Source organism: Zosterops lateralis, assembly GCF_965231275.1.
Source record: "Zosterops lateralis genome assembly, chromosome: 3".
Taxonomy (NCBI): Eukaryota; Metazoa; Chordata; class Aves; order Passeriformes; family Zosteropidae; genus Zosterops; species Zosterops lateralis.
In genome coordinates this window covers 83,160,777-83,185,254 of record NC_139764.1, presented here as the reverse complement: position 1 = coordinate 83,185,254, position 24,478 = coordinate 83,160,777, and the positions used below count along the sequence as shown (strand labels likewise).

The following is a 24,478-nucleotide window of genomic DNA, read 5'->3' as shown; positions in this document are numbered from 1 at the left end:
TTCAATTCATTTATTGTAGAAACACTGAAGACACAATATAGTTTTAACATACTCCCACTAATAAGTACTAATTTAATCTGAACAACACATTGTTTATTGTGGAAATGCTGCAGACACAAACAGAGATTTAAACACAGTTTAAATCCACCATCAGAGAACATGACACTTCAAGGAAGGCCAAAACAAAATGGCTTTTAAAGCTAAAAAGGAGAGGCAGATGTCATTTCCTAGAAATGAAGGAAGGTAGGCTCCACTGGAGCAGCTTTAGTACTGGGCTTTTCTTTTGGATTGCTGGTAAATGAAAAACCCAGAGCCCAGTGACTTTTCCTTTTTACCTAATTGCTCCAATCCAGGAATCTTTGGCACAGGAATTTTCCTTTGCTTAGTGGCTCTAACATTATTCAGCCATTTGTTCTTAACAAGGCCACTGTTTTTATAATTTTTAATCCTACTCTGTGGCATTTAAGTGTGTGTTGTGCAAAGAATGCTCTTGAGTGTCAAATTCTATCTTGATAGGAGAGTAACAGCACCAGGTTATTGTACTAGTTCTTTCATACTCCGGTTTTATCTGACTAACAAACAAGGCTGTTAGATAACAGATTTTCCTCATTATTTGCTATACTGGCCTTATTTTATTTCATTTACACTGACAAGCTGACAAATGTATCTACATGCAAGAGGAAAGAATTCCACTGCATTGATTTAAAGGGACAAAAAAAAAAATTGACAAACTGAAAGTTATTTTAAGGTAATCATGCAGATATTCTTTTTCTAGTTAACTCTTGTACTCTCCCTAGATTTAAACCACTGAGCTGCACTACTTCTTCTCTGCAGAGAGAAATAAAAATGAGGCCTATTTTAAAAATCTACACCACAGAGGACACGTGGTTTACTCTCTCAGTTCCAATGGCACATTTACTTCTTTGTTGCTGTGCATTAGTTGTGAAGCTGTATTCATGAAACAGGGAATGTTTATGGATTCAAAACTTGTGCATAAAATATAAGTAAATCATGTGCATTTTTTAGCCATCATAAAAACAATGACAAAATAAAAGTACTATAAAAGATTGTATGAAACTAGAGCTCTTCTACAATTTTTAAACAGCAAAAAACTATCCGTTTCATAATGGAAATCAAAACACATTTTTGTGTACAATTCTTTGCATGTCATTCCTCCTTACAGTGCTACATAACCACTTTACTTTTTCCTCTCATTTTAGTACCAGCAAACATCTGCCTACACACTAATTCAGAAAATACTAATTAAAAACTGGAAAATATTAGAGCCTAGCACACTGATATAAAATGTCTCTGATCATATATTTGATATCAAGTCCTAGCATGAAATTTCTATAGTTAATCCAAGTACTTTCTTGTTAGGAAATAGCACACATAGTCTGTCAGATTATTTTCAGTACAAAAGATACAGAGATAAAGTAGTTTAACTGAATAGCTCTGAAGACTCCTAGACATCAGCAGGGAAGGCACTTTTCTGGTCACATAGTTCCAAGCACAACCGGACTCGGCACAGCTTTGGTATTTCAACATCTCCTTCAGTTTCTGTGCAAGTGATATCCACTGACTGCCCAGTCCTGAACTTCTCCACTTGCAAATAATGCAAAGAAAATTGCTCCAAATAGATTAATAGAGGCAGCAATATAGAAAACCATCTGCCATTCTTCCACAGTATTCTGTCAAATGGGGGAAAGAAAAAAAATGCAGTCAATGTGCAGCTTTACACTCAAGAAAAAGTAATTTTAAAATTGATGCTACATGCCTTGCCTATTTAAATGTAAATATCATTCAGCAGGATTTCACAGCACCATAAAATCATTATAAACATGAAGGATTAAATCATTAGTACGTTCAACTTCAGTTTTATAATTCAGCTTACACAGGAAGTCTTATCAGAACTGCATTACTCTGTCTGGATCAGTTCATCACCCAAGATGCAGAACCATTGACACAATTACAGAGAATGTTACTGTAAGGGAAACACTGCCTTGGCGTTCAGATCAGGTGATCCAAGAGCTAAAGTTCCCTGCACTGTGCAGTAAACTATTCCTAATGACTACTATGTGAACATTCCAGATTCATAAGCCTTTTGGTCCAAACAAGGTAGCTACCTTAACTCAGATTTCAAGAGTAATCTCTCTAAACTCTATTTTAAAAAGGCCTTAATAAATATGTAGTAAAGAACTGTGGCGTGTTTGCTTTTTTTTTTTTCCTTTTCAAGTAAAGAAATAATATCTATAGATTCCTTAAGGTTTGGGGTTTTTTAAAGTTCCAGATGATAACGAATCTGTAAACGATCTTACTACAAAAACAGAATACCTGAAGAGTGCATTAGTATAGAGGGGGAAAAACTAAACTGAACAAAAGTACCCTAAAACAACCCACTTGTTAAGGTATCTAGAGGAATTAATTTTATTGGAATCATGTATTAATGAATATTTTCTGATTGTTTTTGGTTAGAGTATGGTGATAATAACACCAAGGTCACGAGTTTGATATCATATGGGCTGTTCACTTAAGATCTGGACTCGAAGATCCTTGTGAGTTCCTTCCAATTCAGAATATTCTGTGATTTTTAAGAAAACCCTTAGAATGATCTCCAACTCCAAAAAATTCAAGTGTATCACTAAGCTTACTCCTTCCAACTCCCTTTCTTGAAAAATTTTAGAATAATTCATATGTTCATTGAAAAAATAGTAATGAACTCCTCAAAAGTGCTTCCCTTTTTCTATCCAAACCACTACACCACCTTGTTAGTCAAATCTAACACTAGAATCTAATTTCTCATTTATCTGATTTAAATGCTGACATTAGAACTCAACACCTCATGTGAGAGCCTAATGAAAAAAAACAAAAAACAAGCTAGAACTTGTTCCGATTTAATAAAACAATACCACAGTTGTCTCATCCAGTTGGCATTTTATCAGAGTTCTACTGTGATAAAAATATATTCATTTTATTCCTAGAGATTATAAGGGGTAAGTCAGTAAAATTTTCAAGTCTTACAAAGATCATTGATTTTACCCTTATTTTCCTGGGTCAGAATCAGGACAATAAAAGCTAGGAGTTAAGTAACTCACAACAATGGAACAACATGACTTACAGGTGTAACCCATGTTTCATTTAAGACTGCAGACTGGAGAATAAAGAATTTCTATTCAACTGAGATAAAAATATAACAACTGAAAAAGACAATAAACAGACTTACATTATGAGTGAGGTTTTTGGCAATAACTGGTCCCACCATTCCTGGGATAGTAGCAAAAGAATTTGTGATTCCAAGGAGAATTCCAGCATACCTGCAAGAGAAGTTGTGAACACTGCCTATTAACTTGTAAGGCTTATCAATCATGGAAACAATTTTGCCTAACCTGATCACGTAAGCCTCATCTTGATCACATAAAAGAAATTAAACCGCAAATGTTTCAGTGTGAATGACTTGCTTTTCTTCTAATAACAACTCACTGACAGCATGGCACATGTATTTTAAGGGACACAGTTTGTGGCGGACTTGGCAGTGTTAGGTTAATGGTTGGGTGTGATGATCTTAAAAATCCTTAAATGGTTCTGTATGTCTCTATTTTTCAGAGGCTAGTTGTGGAATTTAACTTAAATTGCCGATGGCTTTGCTGAAGACCCATGATCCAAACCCACATCCCCTTTGCTAAGTCACAACCAAACCATCTGGAATGGATCCACTGGAGCAGTTAAAGACACATTGCATGTCTTGAAGCAGAAAGACAACAAGGAGCATGACAAAGTGCTGTGTGCCGACAGTAAGAGCTGGTTCAGGTTTCATTGCTAAAAATTTGTCTGCCAAAAAGGCAATATCAGCAGTGTGCCTGGACATCCTCACTTACATTACAAAGTGTATATTCCAAAGATAGGAGTTCAGAGTGCTGTGGCAGTCCTTCCCTTCATCTTTCTGTGGGTCAAGGCCAATGGGAAATAGGCCTGACTAAACCAGTTCTGCTGGTTGCCGTTCCTGCAGCTCCATTCTGAGGCCTCCTGTTCCATGAACGTGCTGCTCTCTCACACACAAATGTATGTGTATGCACCAGCGGCCATAAAAACTTGCTGGGAAAAGCTGGTAACTTGCTTAATATCTGAATCTCAGCACCTCATCTCTAAGCAATTCAAGATCTCTCTCACAAGCATGTTGCAATACCGAAAGTTTGAAACTGTACCACAAGTGCAGACTTGTGAGAGAGACTGAAGAGAAATAAGAGTCAGATGCTCCACAGAAGTTTGACCTTCTAACCACCAGGACACAGATCCCTGTGTTTTAGATTTTCTAGGTGGATTTGTTGGCTGAAGAATCATGCAAAATACTAATAGCTGCAGTTTACCATACGAGAAAGGAATCATATCCCAGTGATAATTTTAGGTTGTTTAGAGTAAAATTATGTCCTCACCAATATTAACATAAAAGAAACATATTTCATTTCCAAAGAGAAATAGCTTTGGAAATAGCATAGCTATGAAATTTTATGTACCAAAACAGGAGAATTCACCACACAGCATTGTTACAAAAGAGTGCCATGTTCATTCCAGTGATATTAGAAAAACGTGTGTTTTCTTTTTCCTGAGAAAGGGAAACAATCATCTAGCCTACTAATTGATTTTTTCCTGAAACACTACACTACACTAACATACCAGTTTAAAGCATGCCAATACTTTAGTTAAAACCACTTTATTTCCTTTAAACCTAGCATGCAGTCTTCCTGTCTTGGAAAGTGGTTTAGAATTAACAGGCCTTTAGGAAGCTGAATGTCAAAGTGTAAAAGTTTCCCTTAGGAAAATAAGCACATAAAGCAAAACCCTGTTTAAAGCATTTATGTAGAACTAAACACACTTTGTCTTCAACATGTTTAAGCACTACAATACTGCTAACAGACACTTCTAAAACTAAACATAGTTTAATAGTTTCTCTGGTTGACAAAGATCTTTGGCAACCAATTGCTGGCTAAATGCCTCTGTTTATGCCCAGTGTTTCTGACAGAGGTTGCATTCTTGATAGTGCTTGCTGTTTGATGCAGATAACTGTGATGACACTCCCTTAACACAGTGGAAACTCCCATATGTAAAGGGAAAGCAAAAAGTGACATGTCTGTACAGCAAAACCAATAGAAGGCTGTTGGCCAGGTTCTTATGGCATAGTGGGGATAACCAAATAGAAATTAACTTGCAGAGCAGTCAAGTAAAATCAAGAGTAAAAAAACCAGCTGTGTGAAGTATTTAGTGTACAACAGAGCCACATGAATATTACAAGGGATAATAATAACACCAGTATTAAAATCCGTAATAACAGAAAGATACTCATGTAGATTTAAAGAGCTAAAATATAATAAATATTACCCAAAAGAACAATCTTGTCTTCCTCCTGTCCCCAACCCTTCTCCAATCCAATTCACCAATGGCATAATAAATACAAGTTAGCAGCCAAAACCACATAGAAAATATTGTTAATTAAGCATCAGTACTTTCATTCACTTTTTTCTGTGAATATAATAATTATTTCTTTGATTTAATGCAAATTTTTGTAGCAAAAAGGGACCCTTTGCTATTCTTGGCAGCATACTTTTAGCCAATCTAAATGGGCATGTGTACATTTTGAAACTGCTTTGAATCACTTCTGGTTTTTCTAATGTCTTTCAGTAAATTATGAAAAATAAATATTGAGCTCTGAGTAAACTCTTTACCGAGACTTCCTTCACAATTTTATGTAGAACCTGTTTTTAGATTTTTACAATTATGTTAAGCATTTCCTTGAAATTGTGCCTTAATCATTTTATCCAACAAAGTTCAGACAAATTGCAAAAAATTAGGTGTGGAGGAGGGGGAAACACAGTCTTCTTTTTCTTCTCATCTCAGATGTTTTTTGCATTTCTGTATTCGAAGAAATTTTTAATACGACCTTTGTTGTTACAAGGGTGTGGTTTTTTTTCTTCTCTGTCTCCATTTGAACAGATGTACCCTGAAGTAAAGCATGCATGTGCTGAATAGAAAACACTGATTTCAATAAAACAGCAATCACCCTGACCACCAAGGAAAGTCTTCCCACATATGCAGCGACTCGCCTCTAGAGGCAATGCTGGGCCAAAATCCCTGAACTATCAGCAAGACACTTACCCCTCTTGCACTCAGTGTGCTCCCTTCTGCCTGTCTGAGAGCAAAGAAGAGCTAGAGGAACTTGTCTAGTGCGAATGCAAAGGGAAAAAGCAGGGCTTTATCGAGTGCAGGAAGAACAGAGTGGGATTTGGTCAGAGAGATCAGCAGCAGTTCATGTGAGATAACTAACTATGCCAGCTGACAGGCATTGGCACTGTGTAACATCATTTTCTTCTTGTGGCTTTTTTTCAACACCTAAAATACTCTGAATACTGTTATAAACAAACTGGCTCTTGAAATAAACATATTTGAAATGCAAAATGAACTATCTAAAATTAGAAGATGCATACAACATCCTAGTTTGGGAAACCTCAGCCATTGCTTACATACAGAAGTTCCTTGTGAGTGTAAGTCACACTGCAGTTGCATGATTTCCTTTTTCCTGTCATAGCTCTGTGGCATTCCATACACAGGTTAAATTGTACTCACATAACAAGCAGAATTTAATACATATACTGTTGTAGTTCTGCAAAACTAAGCTTGAAACAGAAGTTGTATAATGGTCCCATAACACCCCAGAAGAACTGCTTCAATTGCATTTTCTAAATTTGCAGTCATACATTATTTAAAACAAAGTGTGCCACAGAAGCTATTTTTCTTACCTTCACATTCAATTCAGCATTACAAGCTGTTTATAGCTGGCCAGTGATACCTCCCCTCTTGCTTACTACCTAACCTCACCTGCCAAGATTAACTGGATTCCTGCTATTTCATATCTATCTGTTAAGTTGAAAATTGTCCCTGACTGTGGAGGTGACCACGACTGTTTCAATTGCCAAAGCCTGAATTGCCAACTACCTTCAACTGGGAACCAAGGTCTTCCACAGGCTGTCTAGACAATCAGAATTTTTTTATAGATGTTATTTCTACAAAATATTTTTCCTCTACATTTACACTTAAAGTCTTTTCATTTTACACATTAATACAGAAACACACTTTTCTTTGGACATAAAGTAATTTGACCCTGTTCACATCTAAGCGCTGCCACAAATGGGTAAATGAATGACAAAGCAAAGTACTTGACTTCTACTTTTAGGAGAATATACATACATCCACGCTCTTTGGGAAACTGACAGATCTACCCAATTATGAATTTGTAGAACACTGGAGAAATTACAGCCTGAAGTCTCAACTTTCTACTCTTGAAAATTATTATTTTAAGAGCAATTGTACATATCTGCTTTGTCACCTACTGACAAATCAGGTCAAGTACTTGTTACAAGATTTAGATTTCAGCGTACAGAATGTTTTTCAAATGCAAATAATTTGCCTGTATCACAGTGCTTAAATATGGTAATGTTCATACCAGATGTTGATAGCTCCAATGGAAAAGTTTAAAACAGTGAAACGCTTAACTGTATTGTACAGTTCAAAAAACAGTCCTATTAGGAACATGAATCAAATGTGACAAAAATCTATCAAGTCTATAATTACAATCTGTAACTACAGGAATGATATAATTTATTACTGCAGGATTAAAACTGGAATGATTCTAAACTATTGTTTATGTCATATCACCTGCCAAATTTGCACTTTTTGTAAATACAGTGCTTAATATTGTAAACCTGAGTAATTGTCAGTGTTTATATTCCAGATCTGCACAGCATATGCTCCATAGCTACATTTCCAAGGCACCCCAGCAACACAAAAAGAAAAAAAGGGGGTGATAAACATTTCACATGCACTAACAACAGTTTCAGCAATACTTACGAAGGTGCTATGTCCAGATGGTTGATGCTGTAGCCTGATGTACAAAATCCTCCTAGTGTTGTTGATATGGTCACGAATGCAACAGCCAGTGCGTAGTTGCAGCCTATGAACCCGGCTGCTACTAAGAACACCGCAGGTCCAATCATTCCTTTAGACAGAAACCTCAGAATCAATGGGCGCTTAACCCGAGAGACACTTGGGGGCTCCCAGTGTTTTCCATCCAACTTCCACCGCCCCCTGGCGTTCAGACCCGGCACTGCACCGCGCGCCTTACAGCGGGACCGCGCGGATCAGAAACGGTTTGGGGCGGAAGGGACCTAAAAGATCACCAAGCTCCAACCCCCTGCCACTGGCCTGGACACCTTCCACTAGATCAGGCTGGGCAAAGCCCCGTCCAGCCTGGCCTTAAGCACTTCCAGGGATGGGGCAGCCACAACTTCTCTGGACAATCTGTTCCAATGCCTCACCATCCTGTCAGTAATGAATTTCTGCCTATTACCTAATTCAAATCTACTCTCTTTCAGTTTGAAGCCATTCCCCCTTGTCCTATCACTATGTGTCCTTGTAAAAAGGAAGAGCAGATAGGTTGCAAAACTGTTCTTGTCTCAGGAAACAGCAACTAGATCAGAAATATCCCACTCTAGCAGCAAAGAACAAACTAGATTTAAAAAAATAACAAAAATCAACAGATTCTGAAAATTACCTCACAAATTAATTTTATTTATTGCTATAAATAAATTGAAGCTACACTGACACTGTGAACCCTGGGTGAATCTAAGATAGCTGTAGAGACGCTGCATCAGGCACTGGAAACAGCTTATCAGCCATCATGAGCTCATGTACACGGCTTCCTATCTGCAGTAACTTTGGTAGCCATTTCCCAAAGCCCATTTACATGACCCACTCATGACCTCTGCAAACAGCTCCAAGTAAATGCTTTTGTTGATGAAGCCAACCTAAGTCCTGCTTTTCCTAAGACAACAACATTTTTTCTCCTGAGTTATACATACATGGGTGTGAGGTGTGCAGCCCTGCAGTCAACTGAATTACCAAAATAGCATAGGCTTAAGACAAACAAAATGTCTGAGAATTCATTACAAGAGCTGCTTTAAAGAAAGCAACTGAATCAGGTGAATTCAGAAGGCAGAAAGGATCACCATACAATAACTGGGCTGCAACTTTTGTGGATCCTGTGCCTAATCTTTTTTTTTTTTTCTTTCCTCTGTCCCCTCTTTATTCAGCAATCAACTTCTCTTTCCTAAATTCAGCGTTTTATTTGTGTTCATTAAAAACCTCATCTGGCTGATCTGTTAGTGGTTTCAGATCATCTCTCCTCCCAGTTAGTCAAGATCATTTTGGATTCTGTTTGGTCTTTTTACTGTGGTAGCAACTGCAAATTCTCCAACTGTATTCCTGTTCAGTTACTTCAGTCTTAGATGAACAAAACACTGAACAACAGAATAGGCTCATGCAGAACAATGATCCTGTCAGTTTAATAAACCTTTTTTGATAACATTGTTTCGTTCACCCTTTTATGGTGACTTTACATGACCATTTATTTGATTGGTTTGGTTGTAGTCCAATAATCTTCTCCTAGAAAAAGTTTTTGACAATCTCTTATTGTTCTCTTATCCAGTAGGCCTACTTCTCATGGAAAAAGATAGGATTATTCTTGACACGTTAATGTACAAATAAAGTTGCTCCTCTCAAATCATGCACAATGCTGCCTCATCTCGTAGCAGAATGTCAGACTACTCACCCAAGCCCTTAAATTTTCCCATATTGATATTATTGTATGTTGTAAGATTATATGTTCCAAGAGATGATACTTGTACTTACCTATTAGGGTAAAACATTTGCGAACACAAACAGTGGAAAAGTTCTGTTTTTCCCGTAAATAATCAGCAATTTGGCCAGAGAGAATTATACATAACCAGCAGCCAAAATAAGGCAGGGCAGACAAAAATCCATTCTGTTAAGGAGGTTAAGAGAAGACAGTTAAAACACTAAAATGACAAATCAGTCATGACTTAATCCATAACTACCAATGCAGTCAGACCAAAATCTCAAAGGTTTAGAACAGCAACTATCTTCAGGAAAAAGAAAACTATAACTGAATATATCCTGTGGACATTAGCCTGATTGTGGAAGTTTCCAAAATACCAATATCAAGTGAATTACTAAAGTGGAGGCTGTAAATATTATTCAGAATTTTGAAAACTATACAGAATCTCTGGGTTTTGTACTGCTGTTACATTACATTATTCCTTATCCATCTGCTGAAACATCTGCTGCTGGCTGTAAACAGAGACAAAATCTAGAACTAGGACTTTTCATCACATCTAGGCCGGACATCCCACAATCCCAAAGCAGAGTTATTCAGGATCTGACATTGCTTACACTGAAGTCACCAGTTAATTCCCATTACTTTAAATATGTGCTGTTTAGAGACTTCTGCCTGATTCTAGATGATTTTCTGATGACAGGAAACAAAAGGTACTACTAAACTGCTTACATTTACAGCCTTTCCAAAGAATCATGGATAGTTACTGCTCACAGAGCTATAATTTAACTTCATCTGTGATTAAAAAGGGGTATTTGAATAGAAATAGTATGACCTTTATACACTAGTATGAAATGTATATTTGTCAAGAAGTGAAAGATTCCCTAGGAATTTTAATTTGAAATGAAACAAGAGACACATCCCCACCTGGAGTCCATTCTATCAGTACTTAAGCATGCTGCCTCTTGGATTTCAGTCAGTTTTCAATAACAGTAAGTAAAATTTTGAAATACAGAGTCTAGGTAATTAAAAAACATTTTTGAAGCACTATTCAAAGAAACAGCATTATTTCCAACTAATTTCTGTATTTTAGCAAGGAAACCGAACAGCAACAATTGTATAATATTTTAAATGGTAATGCAATTTCCATCTAAATGTGTGGCAACAAAGTTAGTCCAACACTATTACACAAGCTTTTTGGTTTTTTTTAATGTTCACAACAGTCAGTACTCTAAGCTACTCCAGAAAGAAAAAACATAACCTGGAGACAAAGGAAATCACAGAAGAACCTGAGAGCATTTAAAGCAATGGTATTTTACACATGCAATTGAGAGTTGTGGTAGCAAATGATTTTCACAGATGTTGATGCCTCTTCAGGGAGTGAGTACCTGGAGAGGCATAATAAGGAGCCCAACCAGCAACTTCAGTTAGTTTTCTCCAGCCATTTTGCAGCTTGCCCTAATGCAACCTTCCGTTCTAATGCTAAGGTTCCTCATCTTCTCCTCCCAAGATTGCTGGCATTGCCTCTTTCTTGCATGGCATTCATCTTTAGATTGCTCTAAATTAGTTTTGTTTGCTAAACCAAGAGAAAATCATATTAAATTTCTTGCAATTTTGTCTTAGCTATACCAGTTTCTCCAGGTAAGCTATGCCATCACCAAAACTGTTTCACTAAAGACAGACCAGTACAGTCAAGTAATTGCTATAAATAAGAATATTCCACCTTCCCCACCCCCTAAATAAATAATTTAATTTTACAAAATTTTCTTGAAAAGCACTGTATCTGGACCTTAAGACTATGGTTCTGTTTCATCCAGTTACCTTAGTATGAAAAGGTATTTTACCTCTGCTGCTCATTGAGGAAAGAAATTGACAATTTAGAAAGTGAAGTAGACAATTTAGAAGTGAATCAGAATGAAGCTTCCCTCTGGTACTTTTCTCCCCCAAATCCCATCCTTAAAATACTTTCAAAAATTCCACTTGTCCAATGGTTTTCTTAATTTTATTTTTAACTGGAAATATTCTCCTTTATGAGGTAGCAAAGAAGTAGACACTATTTCAGAAGACATAAAACTTGATGTAAAAGCTCAAATAATCATAGAAGCCATATAACAGGTAAAATATTTTTATAATTACTGTTTTATAGCAGAGCAGTTAAAGATGGGTACCATGCTTTCAAACAGAAAATTTAACTAGAAAGATGGCACTAAGGTAAATGTCAAATAAGTCAAGAAAGTGGAAATTATAAGTCAGGCAACATTTTTGATGCATCTGCTTAATTGTGCAGGGTTATAATTTCCCAGCTATATGTTTACATTCCAAGGTTCTTAAACAGCTTCCTCTGTTCTTAAGAGCAGGTGATTTTGTTTCTTTAATTCAGAAGAAAATTACCATATTTGAATATATCTCACCTCCTGCGCATCAAATCGCAGGATCTCCTTCATGTACGTGGGTAAGAGTGTAAGAAGTGTATAGAAAGTCCAGTTGTAAGAGAAGTGTGCCACAACAATAGCCCAGAGAGGAAGGGACTCCAGCATAGGTCTCCAGGGAACAGATTTCTGTGTAGAAAGCTGGCAAGCAGGAGACAAAGAGAAAAAGAAGGAAATCAGGATGTTGATATGAACATTTACTAAATACAGTGATTTTGATACTAGCCAAATCTATGCTCATGATCCATTCTGAAAGGCACAAAATGAGTCTCAGGTCATAAATGCGAGTCATCAGCAATGAAATTATTACTATCTTCAGTTCTCAATGAAGGTATACTAAAGTATTTCACTGCTCTGATGTTTACAATTCCAAAGGAAACCAATTATTACATTTTGTAATTCAAAAAGCATGCCTTTCCTTGCTGAAATTTGATGCCTTCTGTTTTTACTATAGATAATTAAATATTCAGTCACTCCTCAGGGGTTGATTTAGGTGAATCTTTCTGGCTCAATTCTAGATATTAGTTTTGGTCTCTCAGCCAGCTTCACTCTTTGTAAATACATATCCCCACAGTCATCGGAATCAATCTTACACAGCCTTCAGGAACTGGCTCATTAGCATTTTCTTTGCAAATAGTAATCTGTTTCTTACTCTAGATGACACATTGAGAAAGAGAAGTGCTGTAAAATATTGTATTACAAATGTTAAAGACATTATACAGGTCTGGATCTAGTATAAAATGACAGAGTTGGGTGCTTTTTTTAAATACAAAGCTTTTTAAATAAAGCACCTCAACAGCATCTGTAACAAATGGCATTATTATAAATGCTTTGCTTGATTATTGTTTTTCAGTTTACAACTGCACTATTAAAAACTTTTTTTGTTTGAAAAATCCTGCCTCCATCTCAGATTAACAATATTATTCTAAACATAGACATATTTATATAAACATATAACAAAGCATAACAAAACATGTAACAAACCATAAACAAAGCTTGATATTAATGACTATGCTTGTGGTTTATGTTCAGACTTAAGTAAGTTGGTCTCTACGAAGTGCTGTACCTGATCTTTTAGAGAAGACAGTATATATTCTCTTTCAGCATGTGAAATGCTCCTGTGAGTTTCTGGTGTATCACTAACCAAAAACATCCAGAAGAACCACCACAATATGCCAAGTGCACCTATTGTTGTGAAAAGATGGGTGAAAAGATAGAAATTTAAAAAAAAAGAGCAATTTTACCAAGTAATACTTTCAGATTATATAGTCAGAAGTGTTTTCTCAATACACTAATATAATTTTAATGAACAATATTTTTCTATCTACTTACAAACACTAGTTCCCCAAAGTGGCTTAACAATGTACATTTAGATATAAAAGAATGCAGATGACTAAGCAAGATTTTTTTCTTTTTATTTTTTTTCCTTTTTTTCCCCTCTACTTGAAGTTCTTCAGAAGAAAGCTCTGTGCTTATACATAATTGTATTTTTATTAGTCACATGGAAAAGCCACAAAGGCTATGGCTCACCCTCAGGAAATAAAAAGTTCAAATTAAGTTTAATCAAAAAAATACTCTGTGCACATATACAGAGTATCACTAGATGCAGCTTAATTGATGTACTATTCCTCCTTTTCTTTCTTAAGCCACCCCAGAATTGTCATTTGAAAAAAGGTAACTTTTCAGTAATGGGTCCAAATTAACTGCACCTTTATGTAACTCTAACATTGTAACTTATTTAATTTTATTCAGTTCTTTGGTTTGAATTTTTGTGATTTGTAAAAAACTGAAGATGGCTTTTTGAGGAAAATGTAACTCTTGTCTTATATTCTGATTCCCTCTTTCCCATGCAGAATATGAAATGGCTCAGACACATAAACAGACCTGTAAAAAGCATTAGCTAAGCCATGCTGTTAAAAAAAAAAATTCTGTTTCGGCTTCTTCCAGAATATAAGTCACATTAAACATGGCATGCATTCCTTCAGGGTCCCTGTGACTGCTAGAGATTTTCCACAGTTTATTGTTGGAGTCCAGAGCATCCCTCTGGGCGCCCTGGGAAGTCACAGACCTCAGTAGAGAGGCCTAGGACCCAAGAAAGAGGGTCTGGGGTCTGTGCAGGGGGGTTTGCCTGGCACAGAGCCCAGGAAGACACAGTCTTGATTTTAGTCCATGAGAAAAGCATCTAACAAAGAGAAGAATTGCAAGTCACAAAGGTGTTACTGAAAGTAGTGTAGTTATCACTGTGCAAAAGATTTTGTAGTTTTAGGTTTTTAGAATGTAGATGCAAAAAAACAAGATGGAAGAATCTAGGTGGAACCCTGGGTTCTTCTTCTTCTCCCTTGGCATCCATCTTCTGCAGTGACGTGGGAACAAAATAGTTTCAGTGGATTGAATCAAAGTAGAAATGACCCTGTTAGTATAAGTGATAGACATTGGCATAGAATTGTAAACAATGGGTACGTAGTTATCTGTATAAGAAGTAGCGACCTCCCATCACAGGGGGGAGTCGCCTTGTGTCTGAGCTGCAGTGGACATCATGGCCGGACACAGGGGAAGGGGAGTCACCTCGTGTCCAGGCTGCTGGGAACACCATAGCCAAACACAAGAGGGGAGTCGCCTCGTGTCCAGGCAGCTAAGAACATCTTAGCCAGACACAGAGAATTGTAAAATAAAAACTAATAAACAACGCGAAAAACCAAAAAACCAAGACCTTGAGACTCCTCATCATTCTCGCGCCAAACACCAAGCACCGAGCTCAGCACAGAACACAAAGACACAAAGTCAGACAGCAGATCCTAAATCCTTCAAAAGTCAAGAGGGAAAATCACTCCCTTCGTGCCCACACGAACCACCAGCCAGCTTTGGAATCTCGGGTGGAAACAACCAGATTAAAACCCTGAGATTTATGTTTTAAGCAGCAGTAACTTTTCACACGTTCTTTCATTCAAAGTTGAGGTTTATTCCTGGGATTAAGGTTATTAACTCAATTTCACACTTCAGATAAGAAATTTCAGCCAGTTGTTTTCAAGTGGTGAGAGAGTTAAGAGCATTTGACTTATACCAGCTTTTGTCCAACTCAGAGACAGCTTTGCTCACTGGAAGAAGGCTTATTTAGCCATTTGCTGGAATCTACTTAGCCTTAAATATCTCTAATTGCCCAGAAGGAATAAAACAGCAACCCAACATGTCAAACACACTTTTAAAATGTAAAGTAAGTTTTATAAGATATGCTTCTCAAAAAGAATATGGATTGTACTTTTAATAATTAAGAAAAATCAAAACAACAGTAACTCACCAAATATGTAGAACACATAAACCCAGTTCATATAGTAACAAATTAAACCAGATAGCGGCAGAGACACAACAGTTCCCAGCTGTGCACCTACCAGAAGAAAGGAAAACAAGGTGGAAAAATAATTAGATATCCTATAGACCCCTTAAGTGTAAGTGACATTTCAGAATTATTTTAATTTTCTGTAGTGCATCATGAATAAAGATTGTCACCACCCCTAGAGGGTTGTGCTTTGCTTTAAAGAAACACAGGCACATTTAGCTGCCTTGGCAGCTCCAAGCAAATAGAGCCACAAAGCCCTAAGAAGCCAAAATTAGAAGCAACAAGCAATAAAAGATAAGCATTCTTGGCACATTTGTCTCCAATAAGGTGATGGCTCTAACACATTTAAACCAATGCAAATTAGTCAACTGGTACTGCTGCAAAACAAGAGAAAGCTGAACACAGTATAATTAAGGCCTTGGGAGTATAATGTGACAATATAGTCAGTTTGCATTTTTCTTATCTCTTATGAAGCAAAAGTCATGCATATATAACCAGTAGGTTCAAATTCCACATTTTCTGAATGTGATAGTGTCTAGGAACAAGGGAGAAGGGAGCAGATTCCAGTTCAGAATAAAGCCAAAAGTCAGAAAGAACTATTCCTGTGCTTATAAATCAACATACATTTTGCAAAGAATAAGGATGGCAGGTGTTTCCCTTTTGAAATCTAAACCAGAAACCTGTATTATTTATATACTTGACACTCTGCTGGTCATAAACAGTAGGTTTTGTCTCTTAATGTTAGCTGTACAATTACTTCTCCAAACTTAATCTCAACTCAGAAAATATTATGACAATGTTGATATTTTGGCTACCTAGATTCTATCTTAATGGAAACAATAATTTTTATATGAGGCAGAAAGCTCCAACGATGAACAACAAAACCACATACATCATGCAAAATATAAATCAAAAAAACAACTATATATAACTTCAACCACATGTTCTCTCAGAAAATCAACACAATCATGATTAAACTAACTCCAGACCACATGACTGCCAACGTGGAAGGAAAGGAAAGGAAGGAAAACAGCCTGCCAAGATAACACAAGATGTCTTATCCACCCGTGACTGCTAACAATGGGCTCTTCAAGGCCCCGGATTCTTCTCACTAGTACATTAGCATATAGTTTCACAAAATACAAAAGCACAGTTTAAAAGCTCCCAATTGTTAAATGCAGTAGAAAGCAATCCCAACTCTGTATGCTCTGCTTAACTTGTGTGCTGGGTCTCACACGAAGACTTTTTTTAAAGTAGATTTAATTAAATACCAAGGCAAAAAACAGATTTTTAAAAAAGAGAAAGAAAAAAGCTTTTTGATGTATTAGATGAGTTGAAGTAGCTCTTTGAAGGGTCACTTCAACAAATGATGAGACAATTGGTTCAGAGCAAAGTAAGGAAACATGAGGAAAAAGGATTAAGGCTTCATTCCTCTGGGAAAACTGAGTCTTCTTGATAAACTACAGGTCAAATAAAACCCAGAATTATTGCTAGTAAGAGTGAGCAAAGCAAACCATTACTTCAGTAACTGAATACAAAATTCAGTTAAGAAATACCAATTTTGACTAGAAAATTTAGAAACCTATGGTTTTCACCTGCCCTTCAAATACTGCACTGAGCAATGTGACTGACCAATAAACTCCTAAAATGCAAGAAGGCTCAGTGGAAGCAGGCAAGAGCAACATGCCCGTCAAACTCGAGGAATAACACTGGGTGTGACCAACCACAGTTGCTGAAAAGAAGCTGACTTTATTTCAACACAAAGGGCACCAGAGGGTGGCTTTGATTTAGATAAGCAGCTGGTGGTGTAAATGTTTCTCCTCATTCAGTCCATTAAAAGTGTGACTGTCTCACTGACTTAGCCAGACCAAGATAAGGGCAGTGAATAACTGGGTCAGTCAAACACAAAGTATAAAAGTTAAACAACAACAGAATTTCTGAGAGAACAATAGACTTGACTTGCAGTCAACCCAAACTGAAGTGTATTGCAATTGCTATATTTTGCTAAGTGTCAACTTACATTTGCTATGTGCTTTCAGTACATTCTGTATCATTCTGCTAAATCAAAAATCCTGTGCAACATCAAGTATCTTCAAAGATGTAAATCTGGTATCAAACATTACACCTTTCAGACACAGAATATCTAGGACAATCTGGTCAGAGAGTATTCTACTCTGACAAGGAGCTCTTGCAGCAATACATGGAACCTTGGATGTTTTCTTCCCCAAGTTCCTCCAAGAACACTTAAAAAACCCTCCAAAACCCAACCAAACAGCTCTGTCTTGTGACTGCCTCAGCTTTTTTGTTCCTAATGCTAAATCTTTTTTATTTACAGTATCTTCTATTAACCAGCTTCACAGTAATTATTTACACTACTTCATCCCAAAGTTAGACCCAAGTTGATACTTATTTGTAGATCAATACCTTTCGTCAGGTCATAAAAACCATGAATAAATGAAGAAAATGAATGGAAAGTAAGATTTACTTTAATGTTACACTTTCTGGATTAAATGCTGATTAAAATTTACAACATAAATCCCTTTGATTCAAGTCAATCCTCCCTGCTAACTGCAGTAAAAATTTATAATCCCATTATTAGCGTGGGAATTTCTCACCTGCATATGAAATACTAAGGAGCTTGCTGCGTTCCAGTGGAGGAGCCCAAGAAGACCACATTGAATGCATAGCTGGGAAGGTAACACCCTAGAAAACATCATTTTGTTCTGTTGAAATGCAAGAATTTTAGAACTCACTTCAATTTTACATGTTTCAAAGCATGTTCTATTAAAAAGCAGTAGTATTATCTATTAGTTTGTTATCTAGCAAGAAACCACTTATAAAAGTTTTGCAAGGCATGAGAATAAGGAGGCAGAATTAATTTCTCCTGCTTTTGACTCTATATGTACTGGAAGAACAGGAACAATACAAACAATACTTGTTTCAAGGCCCTGATTTCTGAAAAATGAGAACAGTTTTGTCTCAAGTTATATTTCTTATTTGAAAAGCTTAGGCTAAAATATAGTGCAAATGCTTTAATTATTCTAAAAACCATAAAACCAAGCCACTCAAATGAAACAATCCGTATACTATTCCAGCATAGCAACCGCCACAGAGTCTAATCACTACAATTTTAAACAAATTATTCAGATATATTTTCAAATTACATAGAAGAAACAGGATTACCTCTCCCAGTCCTTCCAAGGCTCTGACAGCTATGAGGTAGCCAACTCCCAAATTTGCAGCTAAGGGAGTAAGCAAGGTGAATACAGAAGTACCAAAGATGCCAAACCCCAGCAACAGTTTGCCTCCAATTTTGCTTGCAAGATATCCTCCTGGAATCTGAGTAATGATATAGCCATAGAAAAAAGAACCAAGGATCCACCCCTGAGTATCAGCATCCCAAGAATACTTTACTCCCTAAGAAGAGAAAACAAAAAAGCAGTAAGTTAAAGACAGCAGTTTCTCTGACCGTATTTTTTATTACATTGATCCACTATTTAATCCTTTAAAGATAAATTTAAAATTTTTTTGTGACCTACTCCCTAGGGTCTCCTTCCTCTACACGCACCTGTACTGCAATCAAAGTTGTGTTAAAAGCTAATTCAGGTAATTTAGAATCTGTTTGGACATATCTAACCCAAATATGAAAATCATCACTATATGAAATACAAGTGTTCTGGCAGTTAACCCTTTTTGAATTCTAAGCAGCCTGGGTTAGGTGACAGGTACTGACTATGTAAGTCTGCCTGAGTACAAATCTCACTTCCAAATCACAGAGTGGACATTTTGTAATACTTCATAAAATGGCTTTACCTGCAGAAAATTTATGGACAAAAAACCAAATAAGGAGTTGCAGGTGCTTAAATTTAATCTACAGAAAGAGAGCAGTCAAAGACAGGACCCACAAGGGTAGGTGGAATAATGGGAGAAGCACAACAGAGGGAAGATGAGATTAGTGGACAATGCAATAAATGTGAAGATGATTGAGATATAAATCTGCAGCTATAAAGGAAGTCAACATGAAGACTGTTGCCCAATAAAGTGATTCTGAAATTTGGGATCACTTCCAGAAGACCAATTTGTCTGCATCTAAATGAGCAGCATCCATTTCACAGAAATGATGAGACAGAATATTCCCATAAAGTTCACCATTATAATTTGTTGGTGATAAATAATAAATGACCTCTAAAATAACCAAACAAAATGAAAGCAGGAAGATGGCAAGAGTCCTCAGGAATAACTTCAAGACAAGATCTGTGCAAGTCCAAATTCACAAAGTTGGGGTTTTTTTGGAAGTTTTTTTTTTTTCCATATCTGGCAGTTCAGCTAAGAAATGTGATTTTAAGAATTACTGGAAGTTACAGGTAAAGGATATAAAGACAAAATGCAGGATCTGGAAAAGAGATTGAAGAAGTGGAGAGAGAAATATTACATGTTAATTCGTAATGAAATTTCATGCCATCGTGACTGTACAAAGAACAGGCAAATTGGACAGTAATGGGAGCTCTGACACAGATGTCACAGTAACAATTGGTAAGTGGAATACAAAACAGTGAGTCATGGTAGATCTACGTGGTCAGATTAGCCAGTTTCTAAGGAATAGCACAGAAAAGAGGTACATAAAAAAGCTGACCCTGAGCACAGTGCTTCTCAATTAACTAGTCATTTAAAGCTAATACTTCCCAGAACAGCTTTAAAAGAACCACCGGAAAGGCCATCCAGTAAAAACCAGCCTGTTCTCTTGCCACCGAAATATGGTTCGATCTATCACAGAGTTCTAAAACCACTTTGACATGCCACGGTTACAAGACAAGACACGTTACTGGGACCTCACCGTTGTGTTGCGAGGAGCATTTATGGTGGAAGAATGCTCTGGACACACATTGGAAGTCACGTTCTTTGCTAAGCTTGTGTTCGTTTCTACCATATCCACCAGAGCCACGCTGAGGTTCACACGCAATGCATACAGCAGGAAGAACCCAAAACAGGCCAGGAGTGCAAGATTGTAGCGAGCTGAGCAGCATGCAGGGACTGAAATGAGAGCAAATGAAAATGTTTAACAGACCTAACAGAATAAGAACAACTCATAAGCAGCTTTTACTAAGGTTCGCAGAAATCTTAGGGAAAGATAAAAAAATTAATAAGAAGACAAGGTAATTTTTCTTTTTAAGTGGTTTATTCAATAGAAGTAGAGTCTGAGGCTGGTTGAAAAAAAATCCAAAATCCCACTTTCACATTGATGTGCAAAGCAAATGTAATCGTTGCTTAGACAACAAGCAGCTCCCCACATTAGCGTGGGGACTGCAGAGGATGGGTAGTGTGTGGTCTGTGGAAATGGATTTAGAAACATAGTTTCAAAAGTCCTCTCCAAAGTACTCTAGTATTTATTCGCACTTAGAAAACCCCAAAACAATTAGTGGGAAGCCTGTAATATACACAAAAATGGTTCAAGAAACACAAATACTCCTGATGTAGTGCTAAACAATGGTGATTGCTACTTCAGGCTCTTTTCTAGGAAAATATTCCTTCTGTAAGTTTGCTTACAAGGGAATATGCATTTGCTGACAACTGCCAAAACTACCAGAAAGAGGAATGGCAAACACCCTGGTGGCGCTGTGAAACAATAACAGCTGCCCAGTACACCCTCTTGGCAGTCACAAGACAACAAAGGAAATGAGTCCTAAGATTCAGCATAAAATGTGTGTTGTGACATTAAGTCAACTCTGTCAGCTGTTTATACACAGATAGCAGACTATGCACTCTAACGCAGTTATTGATTTCCTACAGTAGTACACAGCAGCACTTGGCAGAGAGCATCCATCAGTGCCAGGAGATCCAGATCAGAACTGAGCCGTAACAGTTTAAATCTCTGCAGCTACTCTTTATGAACTGGGAATTTCTGAAACTACTGAGCAGGAATGTCAAATTGTTGAGGAACTACTTGAACAATCCACTGAATTTTCAAACTGTAGAGTTGACCCTTTTGTGAGGGAGCTACGTTACTAATGGGAAGTTTTATAACCCAGATGTCTGAAACTCTGGGAAGGTTGGAGATCAGCAGATATTACATCAGTTTACATCAGTCTACAGTGATCTCATCTTTCACTACTCAGAGTTCAAATGATGAATAGAACAAATACATCTCCGAGCAGGACTGACGAGCTTCATCTGCTACTGCAGTATGTCACTTGACTGGATTTTCTGACCTGCAGTAAGAAACAAAGGACATGCCCTCTGGACGAGCTGATAAGATCCCTCCCCAGTAACTTCCCTGAAATAAGGAATGAGCCTATGTGATTTTACTTTTCAGGACGAACACCAACAGATACTTTCTGCAAGATTGTTTTTCATACAAAACAGAACTTTACCATTTTTGAAGTCTCTGATCTTGACAACCTTTATACAAATTATGGCTGCACAAGTTGTTAAAATGACAGAGATGCTGTATTTGCTATGTTCATTTAATAAATAAATACTAAACAAGGCTATTATGCAATATTAGGACAATATGCAAAACTCCTTCCAGACCTGTGGTAATTGCAAGTTTTGCAACAGTAGCATTTGCAAAAGCCATCTTGGCTTTTTAAATGTCATGAGGGAGAGCAGCCTAGATTTTATTGATTACATTAAAAACAACAGGCACCGAGAACAGGAAGTACTTACTACACAAAAAAATACTCAAGCAGTTTTGTTGTTCTTTGTTGTTGTTTTAAAAGCAATCTGCGTTAAGTAGAAAATGTAAAGTCATATATTTATAACAATTAATAAAATTACAGGTAAACTTACTTAACTGTTCCATTTGTAGTTGCTGGGTTAAACAATAATAAGAGAAAGCTGAATAACACACTGATGATGTAACCATTCCTTGGAAATGCAGATTAACTGGAACAACCATTACTTTTCATCTCTAAGACTCTTACTAGTATATAACTTGCATGGAGAGCAATCTCCACAAAACAGATGAGCAAGAACTTAAGCTCACTGATGCCAGATTTTTTTTCCAGCTGTAAACATTTTATTAAAAAAAAACCCCTAACAAACATGTAGAATTGAAGTCTGAAGCAAATAGCTACTAAATTATTGGTTCCCTGTCATTCCATCATGTGTACTTGAAATATGTAAGAATACTAGATCAGGTTAACAGATCATTAACAGAATGATCTAACAGAATATTAGATCAGGTTAAAGAATGGGAGACTCAAGAAGATTACAGGTGTATTTCAGGAGAGTGCTATAACCAGAGACACAGACATTCACCCCCCTAAATTTAAAGCAGCTAACCAAAGTTTAAAGCATTGGGTTCAAGGTCTTACCTTGACTAGCAGTCTTTGGTCCTACATCTGTAGCTAATTCGGATGCCGGGGACATGTTTTAAAGCACTGTAGCTATAATTTAACAAGATTCTTAAATTGCAGTTAAAAAAGAGGTCTGTGCTGCGAGTTGCATGGCAGCTTAAAGGAAGTTGCTCCTCTGCAGCAGTTTTCCTTGTGGGTGAGGTTAGGCACCTCCAGCTGGAGCCTGACGCTCTGCACACAACTGCATTGTGCAAACTTAAACAACATATTGCTTTAGGAAGACTTGAGCTCAAGCTTCTCTCCTTCTGCCACTTTCAAAGTCATTTTGTTCGCAGCTCCCCTTGATGCAGTTGCACATTTGCTAAGTAGGTTAGAGCATTTTTGCACGGCATGGTAAAGAAACAAAAAATCTTACTCTACTCTTTATAGGTTGTGCACGCTGGGAAGCAAAAGAGCACAGACAAATAAACATGTGGGCTCTGTTGTTGAGCTCTGACCATGTATCGAGCCTCCTCTCCTACCTTCGTCCATCCCTTCACCTTCCTTCCTCTCCATACTCGTTAGAAGCAATTAGTCTCACTCAAAATTCTGCCTTCGTATGAAATTTTGCCACAATCTCGATTGACCCCGGTAGTTTTTAATATTTGGGCTGGAATGTCTTGACTGCAAGGACGCCGAGCCGCGGGCTGGTGTCTGACAGGGCTGCACGCCTGACCCCGCCGCCACAGAGCCGGGACCGCTGTCAGGGCTGGGGCCGCGCCTGACCCGGCACCCCCGGGCCCGCTTTTCCCGAGGCCCCGGCACCCCCGGGCCCGCTTTTCCCGAGGCCCCGGCACCCCCGGGCCCGCTTTTCCCGAGGCCCCGGCACCCCCGGGCCCGCTTTTCCCGAGGCCCCCGGCACCCCCGGCCCCGCTTTTCCCGAGGCCCCGGCACCCCCGGGCCCGCTTTTCCCGCGGCCCCGGCCCCGGCCCCCGGGCCCCACAGCGGCGCTCGCGGCCGCGCCTCCATGGCAACGCGACGCCGCCGCGCAGGGGCAGCTGCCGCTCGTCTCACCCGTGCCGGGCTGGGGCTCCTTCAGCAGCGGGGTGCGATCCTCTCCCTCCTCGGGCTCCATCTCGCTGCTGCCACCCGGACCGCGCAGCGCGCTAAGGGCCAGACCGCCCGGCGCCACCGCTGCGGCCGGGAGCGTGGCCCGGCTCTGCCCGGCTCGGCTCGACTCGACTCGGCTCGGCTCAGCTCAGCTGGGCTGGGCTGGGCTTGGCTCAGCAGGACTTGGGTCTGCCCCGCCAGCGCTCCCCGCCCGCTCGGCTCTGCCCCGCCGAGGACGGGCAGCGGCGGCCGCAGCCCCCGGCGGTCACGTGGCGGGCAGGGCGGGCGGAAGCGGCTTCAGCGCCGCGCTGGCACCGGGGCCGCCCTCGGCCGCCATCTTTAGTGAGGGCAGCCCTCCCTCCCTCCCTCCCGCCCGCCGGCTGTAGAGGCCGCCACCAAGGCGGGGACGGGCGGCGGGTGTCGCTGTGCGCCATCTCCCGAATGCTGAAGGAAAAGCTCCTCGTCTGATCTGATCTGATCTGATCTGATCGGGCTAACTCATCACAAGTGGCTGCTCCTCAGTGAAGGCAAGCGGGTCCACTCGGGCAGAGAAGCGGCAGCCTCGGGCAGAGAAGGGAAGGCTCCAGGTGCAGGTGTTTGGTCTTCCTGTAACCACCGAAATGCCATTTAACAATAAACTGCAGTATTTGCA

General features: G+C 38.7%; 1 protein-coding gene across 1 annotated transcript; it reads right to left on the bottom strand.

Moving 5' to 3' along the window:
- SLC17A5 (solute carrier family 17 member 5) lies at positions 1 to 24,003 on the bottom strand. Its single transcript, XM_083856760.1, has 11 exons — positions 23,791 to 24,003; positions 20,277 to 20,473; positions 18,626 to 18,859; positions 18,058 to 18,145; positions 15,404 to 15,490; positions 13,175 to 13,293; positions 12,091 to 12,249; positions 9,736 to 9,868; positions 7,897 to 8,044; positions 3,224 to 3,314; positions 1 to 1,691 (listed from the first exon to the last, which is right to left on the bottom strand). The coding sequence occupies exons 1-11, from the start codon at positions 23,849 to 23,851 to the stop codon at positions 1,554 to 1,556; spliced, it is 1,455 nt and encodes a 484-aa protein (XP_083712886.1). The 5' UTR covers positions 23,852 to 24,003; the 3' UTR covers positions 1 to 1,553.
- Positions 24,004 to 24,478: the final 475 nt, after the last annotated feature.

Coding starts and splice junctions, on each gene's coding strand:
- SLC17A5 (XM_083856760.1), bottom strand. CDS start 23,851: ATGGAGCCCGAGGAGGGAGAGGATCGCACCCCGCTGCTGAAGGAGCCC. Junction 18,860..20,276: donor ATGCTCCTCGCAACACAACG/GTGAGGTCCCAG, acceptor TTCTCTTCTTAG/GGAGTAAAGTATTCTTGGGA. Junction 18,146..18,625: donor CCTTGGAAGGACTGGGAGAG/GTAATCCTGTTT, acceptor GATGTTTTCTAG/GGTGTTACCTTCCCAGCTAT.